This window comes from Castanea sativa, chromosome 5 (assembly GCF_040712315.1).
Source record: "Castanea sativa cultivar Marrone di Chiusa Pesio chromosome 5, ASM4071231v1".
Taxonomy (NCBI): domain Eukaryota; kingdom Viridiplantae; phylum Streptophyta; class Magnoliopsida; order Fagales; family Fagaceae; genus Castanea; species Castanea sativa.
This window is the reverse complement of record NC_134017.1, coordinates 20630033-20640785: the sequence shown is the minus strand read 5'-3', so window position 1 is coordinate 20640785 and position 10753 is coordinate 20630033. Positions and strand designations below refer to the sequence as shown.

The 10753-nt window shown below is 36.4% G+C and overlaps 1 protein-coding gene across 1 annotated transcript; it reads left to right on the top strand.

The window, feature by feature from the left end:
- The first annotated feature begins 891 nt into the window (after positions 1–891).
- On the top strand, positions 892–2670 carry LOC142634891 (uncharacterized). Its single transcript, XM_075809136.1, has 4 exons — positions 892–1458; positions 1581–1946; positions 2239–2457; positions 2578–2670. Exons 1-4 carry the CDS (start codon positions 892–894, stop codon positions 2668–2670), a joined length of 1245 nt encoding a protein of 414 aa, XP_075665251.1.
- Positions 2671–10753: the final 8083 nt, after the last annotated feature.

Genomic DNA, 10753 nt, shown 5'->3' with positions numbered 1-10753 from the left:
TGTTATTGAGACTGCTAAGTTACGTTTCTTTCCTTTCCTTTTTCTCTTAAGGATAAGGCAAGAAGTTGGCTTTACACCTTGAAACCTAGGTCTGTAGGTAGTTGGGGGGAGATGACTCAAGAGTTTTTTAAGAAACATTTCCCTCCCCACAAAGTCTAGCAAGTAAAAAGAAGGATAGCTAGTTTTGTCCAACGAGAGAATGAGTCCTTATACCAAGCTTGGGAAAGGTACAAAGATCTTTTCAATTTCTGCCCAACTTATAGGTATGAAGATTGGAGGTTGGTTAGCTATTTTTATGGACTTACACCTAGGGACCGACAGTTTGTTCAACTCTCATGCGGAGGGGACTTTTTACAAAATGAACCCGAAGATGCAATGGATTATCTTGATGAGATAGCTAAAAACTCTAACACATGGACTAGACCTAGCCCTATGACCTTAGGGAACAAGAAATGAAAATCCTTATGTCCATGTTAGAGCTTTTGAAGAGGAAATTAGTAGTTTCTATGCAAAAAATGTTATTGAGACTGCTAAGATACGTTTCTTTCCTTTCCTTTTTCTCTTAAGGATAAGGCAAGAAGTTGGCTTTACATCTTGAAACCTAGGTCTATAGGTAGTTGGGGGGAGATGACTCAAGAGTTTTTTAAGAAACATTTCCCTCCCCACAAAGTCCAGCAAGTAAAAAGAAGGATAGCTAGTTTTGTCCAATGAGAGAATGAGTCCTTATACCAAGCTTGGGAAAGGTACAAAGATCTTTTCAATTTTTGCCCAACTTATGGGTATGAAGATTGGAGGTTGGTTAGCTATTTTTATGGACTTACACCTAGGGACCGATAGTTTGTTCAACTCTCATGCGGAGGGGACTTTTTACAAAAAGAACCCGAAGATGCAATGGATTATCTTGATGAGATAGCTAAAAACTCTAACACATGGACTAGACCTAGCCCTATGAACTCCCTTGATAGGACTAGAACTAACACTACCACTTCTAGTGGAAGTGTTTTCAAGTTGAGGGAAGATGATAACAAGAGTGCAAGCATGTTAACTAAAGAAATAGAGGCACTCAAAATGAAAGGAAGTAAGAGTGTTAGTGCTACCTTTAGAGAGGACCCAATAAAGGTGTGTAAAATCTGTCATGAGATAAACCATGCTACAAATGAATGTGCATCACTTTCATCATTCTTAAATGTACTAGAAGAAAAAGTACATGCCTTTAATTTGTACTGGCCAATTAATTCTTCATATTCTAACAATTATAACCCATATATGCGAAACCATCCGTATTTGAGTTATAAGAGTGACAGTGTGTTAAATCCTCCTATTCCAAGGAATTTTAATTCACCACATGCATCATCATCATCTAGACCTTCCTTGGAGGATGCACTTAGTAATTTCATTCAAAGGCAAAGTGAGCAAAATCAAAAGTTTGAATCCATGCTCACTAGGCTAGATGAAGAGGTAAGAGAGACCAAGAGTCTATAACTAGGCTTACAAATTCATTGAGTGGGATAGAGAGAGGGAAGCTTCCTTCCTAAACTCAATCCAATCCCATCAATCAAAATCTAAAAATTGACTCTAAGGATAAACATGAGGAAGTAAAAGCTATGACCATGTTGAGGAGTGGTAAAGAGATTGACAAAAGTTCTCCTTTAGTAACTAAGAAATCTAAGGAGACCCTAGTTGAAAAAGAGAAGGATGAAACTGAGTCGCTTGGATTTGGTGAAATTGAAAAATGCCCAATCCCTCCACCATTTCCACAAGCCTTAAAATTACCTAAGAAATTGGACACCACATTTGAGATATTAGAGCATTTGCATCAAGTCAAGATAAATTTGCCATTATTGCATGTTGTCAAGCAAGTGCCTGCATATGCCAAGGTAATTAAGGACATATGCACTATCAAGAGAAAGCATCATGTGAAGAAGACCGCATTCCTAACAAAACAGGTAAGTGCAGTTATCCAACATAAGACCCCACCAAAGTATAAGGATCCAGGTTTTCCTACAATCTCTTGTACTATTGGAGATTACATCATGGAGCATGCATTGCTAGATCTTGGGGCAAGTGTTAATTTGATCCCTTTCAGTGTATATCAAAAACTTGGACTTGGTGAGTTAAAACCTACTTCAATAACTATACAATTGGCTGACCACTCTGTAAGGGAGCCGAGAGGGATAGTTAAGAATGTTTTGGTTAAAATTGAACAATTTTATTATCCAGTTGATTTTATTGTTCTAGATTACCAACCTGTTTTACATCCTAGTGTTCATACCCCTATTATTTTGGGTAGACCTTCTTGGCACAGCTAATGCTTTAATTAATTGCAGGAATGGAAGAATGCAACTCACTTTTGGTTTTGTGACTTTAGAGCTAAACATATTTCATGTGGCTAAACAACCACATGAGGATGATGACTGTGCTTATGTGAACCTCATTAGGGCGATAGTTCAAGAAGAGGTTAATTAGACTTGCTTTTCCGATCCTCTTGAAACTCTTCTTAATAATTATGTTGGTTCTTATGATTTAGAATGTGATATTCATGTATCTAAAAAATTTTCTTTGTTGGATTCCTCACAGGTTTTGGAAGAACGACAGATGGTGGCAATTAATAAAGGATGGAAGCCTTGCTTTGAGGAGCCACTAGAAAATGAAAAAAAGCTAGTACATTGAAGTGAAGAGGCACCACAGTTGGAGCTTAAGCCGCTGCTCGGTGATCTTAAATATGCATATTTAGGCCCAGGTAAGTTAAAACCTAGGTGGGATGGCCCTTTCATTGTAAGGGAAGTGTTTAACCATTGAGCTATAGTAGTTGAGGACCCTAGAGATGGTAGGATTTTGAAAGTAAATGGACAAAGGTTAAAACCATACTTAGGGGGAGTTATACTAGAGGAGGAGACTATGTCAATGGAGATCCCTGCCTATTGGAATGCTACTTGAACTCTAAAAGAGCCTAATGAAGTTTTATCATATTTGTTTTAATTTTCTTTTCTTTCTTTTTTTTTCTTTTTGCCTTTTGCCTTTTGTTTTTTTTGTTTGTTTTGTTATTATTTTTTTTTGTGAGCTAACATTTGTAGGTGTGAAAGAAATTTTTAAAAAAAAATTTAAATGCTTCAGGTAACTTCTTCCCTTTATACTTGAATTTATTTTGGCTTTGATACATTGAGGACAATGCAATATTTTAGTTAGGGGGAGAGGTCTACACATTTTGCTGCACCTTACATGATTTTTTTTTTCTTTTTGGTTGCAACTTTTCAATTCTAAAAAAAAAAAAAACCTTGAATTTGAATGTAGAAGAGTTATAAGCTTTATTTTTATTTCATGTGATAGAATGAATAATGTTGAGTTAGTTATATTATTTGCTATATTAAGAGTCTTTCATGAAGAGCACAATTGGAAACTTTTGAGCATAATAGCTGGGTTAGTGGATGGCAGGATGTTGGATATGCATGGATCATGAACAAGCTAGATATAAGTTGAAACTCAACCCATATGGAGAGTTCTTGAGCCTTACGTTTCTTTGTGAGAGTACATCTTTGTTTGAACTCTTAAATTTCTCTCATATGCTTCAATTTTTGTAAAAGATCTCTATATTTTTTGGTTGACTACTGGAAACATTATGGGGAGATATACCATGATCCTACTTATTTTTGTCCTTAAGCATGCTGGTTTATGTGGAATTTTAGGAGATGAGACCCTAAGACCACCAATTTTTTGTCACAAGCTAAACAAATATTCAGCCTATCTTTACATTAACCATTGTCACCGTCATTTGAGCCATGAGAAATACTTCTACAATACTACAAAACATTTTTATTTATAGGTATTCTCTTGGGGGTTCAATTTTTGAGCAATTGATGCATTTAGATACCACCATTGTCTCTCTTTTCTTAAAAAAAAAAAAAAGACGGAGAAAGAAAAAAAAAAGAAAAAAAAAGGAGAAAAGAAAGATAAAAAAAAAAGAAAAAGAAAAAGAAAGAGGAGACATGCATAATCAATCAATAAATCATTGGTGTCTTACACATCTTTCAAGTATTTCAGAAGGGTTATATGGTTGAGTAAAGGTTATTTTGATTCAAGTTGGTTGTTATTGCTATGAGTTGGGTGTGGCTTAAATTTTCTGCATTTGATTTATATATCTCATATTTCAAAGAGAGTAGTTTTGCCTTTTACATAGCCATAAGATTATACTACCACTGAGCTTAAAGTTCTACTTGATCCTAAAGGTGCATGGCTGGTATGTGTTTGGGATGAAAACTAGGGATGAGAATGGTATCAACCTCATGTTTCCAGGAATTCAACATCCTTTCCAAGAGATCTTTTTCCATTGTTTTAGCGGCTGTTTTTTGTATACATATGTGATATTCTTAAAACTTCTTCTTTCCTTTTTGTTCACATGTGATTTGAAGAGAGAAAAAAAGGCATTACTTCTATGTGCATTCTTTCAGAGTGTTGATGACTTAAGAGAGGTTCTGGAGTAGAGGCTCTAATCTAGATTATTCTTGGTCTATGCATGTTTGGAAAAGACTGTTTGATTGGATGGGCTATGCACACACACACTAAAGTGAAGCTAGTGAAATTTGTTTAATATAATGAATAGTATCCCAACTCAAAATTATAAGTTCATTTGTAGGATATAATGATAAAGCAGACTAACATTTGCTGCAGGAATTTTCAGGAAACCTTTGACTTTTGTGGGTAGAGTCATTGCAAATCCTCACGAGAGTAAACTCGTCCACTAGGGGTGACCTAGGGGTTCAAAGACTTGCTGCACATGAGAAGTGCAGTCGTGTAGCCCACGAAAGTGGCTTGTATTTTAGTTTTAATTTTTCACTTTCAGTAGACATGGGTGCTTTGTGGATTGCTAGGGACTAGCAAGATTTCAGTTGGGGGGTGTGATAGTGCCTTAAAATGTATACTTGTTATATATTTATTTGGTCGTTATCTCCTTATTACTATGCTTAATTTGTATAATTAAGCCATGATTTGCATTAGTCTCTATTATTTATCTTTACATAATTTCTTGAATAAGATGTTATTCATTGTGTGTAATTTTCTACTTTCAGGAAATCATGTGAGAAAGATGAGTTTACAAGAATTTGTGAGAGAATGGAGGCCAAACTAGAATTAAAGTAGAGCTAAAGGACCATGCTTAAATGTCTAAGGAGGTGCAGCTGGAGTGCTTGGGCCATCTACCATTTTTGGAAGCTTCAAATAGGGAAAGAAATCAAAGAGGTAGAATCTGAAAAGGAAAAATCAGATTTGAGCACTGATCAATATTTTGGGTATATCTCTCTCCTCAAAAATCCAATTGACACAAGGCTAAATGGGTTGGAACCATGACTTAAATATCTACAAGTTTTCAGTATTGAGTTTTTCGACATTATCAATTTTAGAAGGTCGAAATTAACTCACAAGTTACTGCTGTAAACCTGGACGAAAATTAAAATAGTAAAATTTATTTTTTTTCTTTGGACACTTTTGATGTTAGGGTTTGGAAGGGAGGCTAGGTAGAACGAATTTTGTAGAGAAAACCTTGTATTTTACTTTCTCTAATGGCTGCCTAAGCTCTTTGCTAGGGCTAGGAGTTATGTTTCTTTTATACGGTATGAATATTCAATGTGATTCTTTCTAGGATTTCACCAACATATTTGAGTGTTCGATTAGATTTCTTTTGATGTATTAGTTCTTACATTGTTTCAATAAGTTCCGTCATGTTTTTCTTATTGTTTAGATGAATTTCTAATAGTTTCAAATAGAAATTGATAGGCCAAGAATGTATTGACCCCTTGTGATGAATTAACCAATTAATTAGTCAAGTTAATTAATTAATCCAATTAACATGCAATACACGTGGTAGCACAAACAAATCACCAACTAAGTTAATATACAGCGGAAATTAAAGTTGACACGATGATTTGTTTATGAATGGAAAAAACCTCTAAGGCAAAAACCCCATCAAGTGATTTTAAGGTCACTACTCCCAAGAATCCACTATTATCACAACAAGCGGTTACAAGTAAAGGAATCTCAGTACCTTATACCAACCTACAGTTGAACCCTTACTCCAATACCCAATTGGACTTGTTCTGTAGTGACAATCTCTACTTTTAATGCACGGCTCCCAGTATGTGACTAACCAATTTGCTGCACAGATCCAAGTACATGACTAACCACCAACTTGAGAAGGATGTTGGTTGCAAAGTTCTTCAGTTCATCACATGATGAAGATCACGAAGCTCCTTGGTTACAAAACCCTACGACGTACAAACGCAGCAGCTTCTTGAAGAGAAGATGAACTAGGGCATATGTCTCCGATTCACTATATGCTTGTGAAAAACCTTTGCATTAACGTGCATCTACTGTGGCGGCCCTTAAACCAGTCCTTATATATGTTTAGGGTTGTGAGAAAAGAAAACCTAAACATGTATACATGGATTGGAATGAAATCAGATGTGAAAATTGATTTTCATAAATCTCGATAGATAGGTTATCTGTCGAGAGTTGTTGAGCATCGGGCTTAAGTAGCCTTTTAAACCTCGATAGATACTACTTGTTGAGTTTTAAAATCCAGCACTTCTTCACTTGATTTGTGGATTTGCATGGCTTTAACACTTGAACTTGAAACCTTGTTCCTTGAAGTATTAAACACATCCTAGATCTACCCAATTACAAGTAAAGTGCGTTTTGTCAAAGGATTAGCCAATTCTAAATTGACATATGTTCCTAACATGATTCGCATATGTCCTAACAATCTCCCCCTTTGGCAATCTGTGACAAAACCACATAAAACAAATGAACATATGAGAGAAGTCATAAATCACTCAACTTATACTCACTTGTTGAATATAATAAAATCTATCATAACATAAACTCTTGAAAAACTTTGCAAGAAGAGAGTTTATGGCAAGAAGACTTTGACAACTTGTATTTTTGAAACACTTTAAACAAAACTCATCATGGTATCTTAGTGTGAAATACAAATAAAAGATTGCATACAAGATATAAGAAGCATGTGCATAAAGAGAGAAAAGAAACAACACATAAGAGATAGGTGAAAGAAATGTAATAACAATCTCATCATATATATAACTCAAAATAAGTACAAGGTTTGCTATCACAAAGTAAGAACAATGTATCTAAGAGTAGAAAAGAAAAAAAAAACATAAGTCCTCACTACATCCCTTAAAAAAAAAAAACACTCCCCTTAACAAAAATATCTCCTATACTAACTCTCCCCTTAAACACATGACTACTCTATACCCAAAACTACTCCCCCTTTTTGTCACGAATGACAAAGGGAAAGTCACTGAGAAGTAGTCATCTCATCATCGGTGGAAGAGCCAGAATGCTCATCTCCATCAGAAGTACCATTAGAATCACCACCATCGTTCGCATCCTTAGAAGTCTCTAGAGAAGGAGAGGGAGACTCAACAAAGCCACCAAGGCGAGCCTGTCGTCTAGCAATATGACCCACACGGGTGTTCACCTGATACATCTTAGTAGTGAGTGTATCAAGGTGAGCATCCATGTGCTGAAGCTGTGCCATGACCGATTCAAGGGTCACACCACCCGCAGAAGTAGAAGGAGCGGATGAGGATGGAGCTGAAGAAGCCAGAGGAGTCGTTGTCTCGGTCTGTGGCCACTTCGGTCGAAGCTAGGCCTCACTCCATCTAACGGTAGCAGCATCTATGGCACACATAACCGAAAAATGAGGAGACTTGGGATAGGAGACAGAAAAATGGTGAAGGATCCTCGTGATAGCCGAAGGAAAGATAAGCTTATCATGAGTCGCCTTGTCCTTATAGACATCCATAAGGAGGAGTATGAAATGAGAGGGAAAATAAATAGTAAGTCCCTCCAGTAGGGATAACAAAAATCGAGCACGAAACTCAGTAATAGAATGATAGTGGGACAAGGGATAAAGGGCAAATGTCATCACCATATTTAGGAACCTTGGACCTTTAGCAAAGGCCGAGCAAGGGGTGTTTTGAAGTCCACCCCAAGAAGATGGTGTACCATAGAATTGGGACATGAGTTCGTCTTTAGACAAAGTCTTAAGATGATTGCAGCTAGGGTAGTTAGGATGCACTACCCTAGGAACATGTGGCACCTTGGATACAATATCCGGAGTGACTACGAAGCACGTACCTCGAACGTGAGTGATAAAAAGAGGTACAAAATAGTTAAATTCATGCATATTGGAGTAAAAATCCTATATGATCATGGAGGGACAAGTGACCGGGATGCCACACAGTGACTCCCAACCCCTACTGTAGGTGACAGTGGGAAAGTAAATATCGAAAAAGTCTGATAGAACGACGTGGTGTTTCAAATGAATGCCTCGTCGAGAAAAGTTCTCCAAGAACTCCGATTTGGCCTTCTCATCACGGAACCGAACATGTGATGGAGTAGAATCAGAAGAGGATGCCCCGGAACGAAGAGGGTTCCATGATGGAGCAGATTTGCGGTTAGGTGCCATAGAGCAAACTAACGCATAGAGAGAGAGAGAGAGAGAGAGAGAGAGAGAGAGAGAGAGAGAGAGAGAGAGAGAGAGAGAGAGAGAGAGAGAGAAACAGAAAAGCACCAACACAGATCCATATAAGAATATAGAGAAATGAAGGTATACATGCATGAAAAATGCATGAGCATGTGATATGCAACGGTAAAAACATCATTTTAAGCACACATGAATTCAATATATTAAGCAGACATCTATAGTTCATGAAACATTGTTAAAATGCAAGTGTGATGCAATGCATGATCATTTAGGATCATTTAAACAAAAACCATCCCAAATTTTTTTGCAAAAACCTCATTAATTTTAAAAACCCCAAAAATTTTCAAAAACCTAGATCTATATGAATGAAATGCATGAAAAAGAGGGAAAACAAGATCTTACCAGTGAAGGAAGAATCAATCTAGGCCAAAAATCACTTGGGAATGAGGTTTGGAGTGAGAGAGAAGTGTTTGGGAAGGTGAGGAGCCAAAAAGAATCAAGAGAGATCGAGAAAAATGAAATGGAAATCACGCTGAAGCTATATATAGAAACCCACAATTCTCGATAGTTCGAGAGGTATCGAGAGGTGTCAAGATTTAAATTTCAATAGATACAGCTATCGAGAAGCTATCGAGAGGTGTCCATAGCAAAAAGGGCTCGATGGATCGCGAAGCCATCAGTAGCTATCGAGGAAACAAAAACTTTCTTGATAGATCGAGAGCGGTCAAGAAGCTATCGAGAATGATTCTTAAGAACCTCGATGGATCGAAAATGTAATAGAAGCTGTCGAGAAAGGAATTTCAAGAGCTCGATAGATAGCCTAGCTGTCGAGAGGTGTCCAGCAGCTGTCGAGATTGCTTAAAAACAGTTTTTCAAGAAGAGAAAAAAACAGATATGAATGCAATCAAGCATGATACACAACCAAAGATTCAAACAACATTTTGAGCTCTCAAAAACATCTCTCAACACAAAAAAAATGTTCAGCTTATAAATCCAAAAGACACACACACACACACACACACACACACATACACACACACACACACACATACTAAACAAGTCTAACCAATTTTATATTTCAAAAACAAGTGAAGATAGTTTAGTGATCATACATTAACACATGTATTCCTTGTGATGGCCAAATCATATTGTACCTACACATGTATCAAGAGTAGCAAAGAATATTGCATGTTGTGTTTGAAAAACATTGCAAGATTGCATAAGTGTATACATGTGATGACGATTTGAGATATGAGAAAATCACTTTCACTCAAACACAATCATAACTGCTTGATGGGGACAATCACCTTTGAGGTACATCCTATAACTTCCACATCTCCTAGAAGACACTCTTGCAATCATATATAAAACATTTTGATTCTTTTTGCTTATTATTTTTCTTTGCATATTTTCTTTTAAGCAAACCATGCATGGGCATATAAGAGAGAAAAGAAATACCCAATGATGTTAAGCTTTTGACATTGCACTTTTGCTATGTCGAAGCATACAGATGTCATTGACATTGCACTTTTACTATGCCGAAGCATACAGATGTCATTTCATGATTGGTGGGCAATAGTTATGAGATGGTTTATACTTTTCTCTTAGGATTTTCTAGTCCTTCCTATCAAAAAGAGTGATATGAGTATTAAGTATAAGAGATTACTTAATCTTACTCATCACACACACGAGCCACAAAGCTCACTTGCTTAGTTGTGCATAGAGATGCTCATCTAAGCTATAAGAGGTACAAAGTTTAAAAAACTTTGTTTCAATGGCCATCCAAGGTACATAAGTACCAATGTACACAAAACACACACTGTTTTTGTATTTTTCTGATTTTTCAAATTTTTTATTTTTATTGTTTTGAAAAAAATAAATAAAGCAAAACTGAAAACAAACAAACAAAAACATGTTAAACAAAGCAAAGCATAAAACTAGATGCAAATGCATGAGGAAGGTGTTGGAAAATCTAGTTTTGCATCTCATACAAAACACACAGCGGAAGCAACAATCACGGATCTACTTCATTCATGAGAGATAACATGTAACCTTGAATTCTAAAATAAAGAATAGAAAGCGTACCTTGATGCAGTGAAATTCAAAACCAAGGCTTGAGAATACGTCTAATCTTCATCTCAATTTCACATGGTGCCCAAGAAGTGTGGTCTCTCAATCAGTCTTTATGTACGTTGATTCTTAAAGAAAAATCCTTCTTCTTCTCCTTGTGAAGAAAAACTGTTTTCTTTCTTTTCA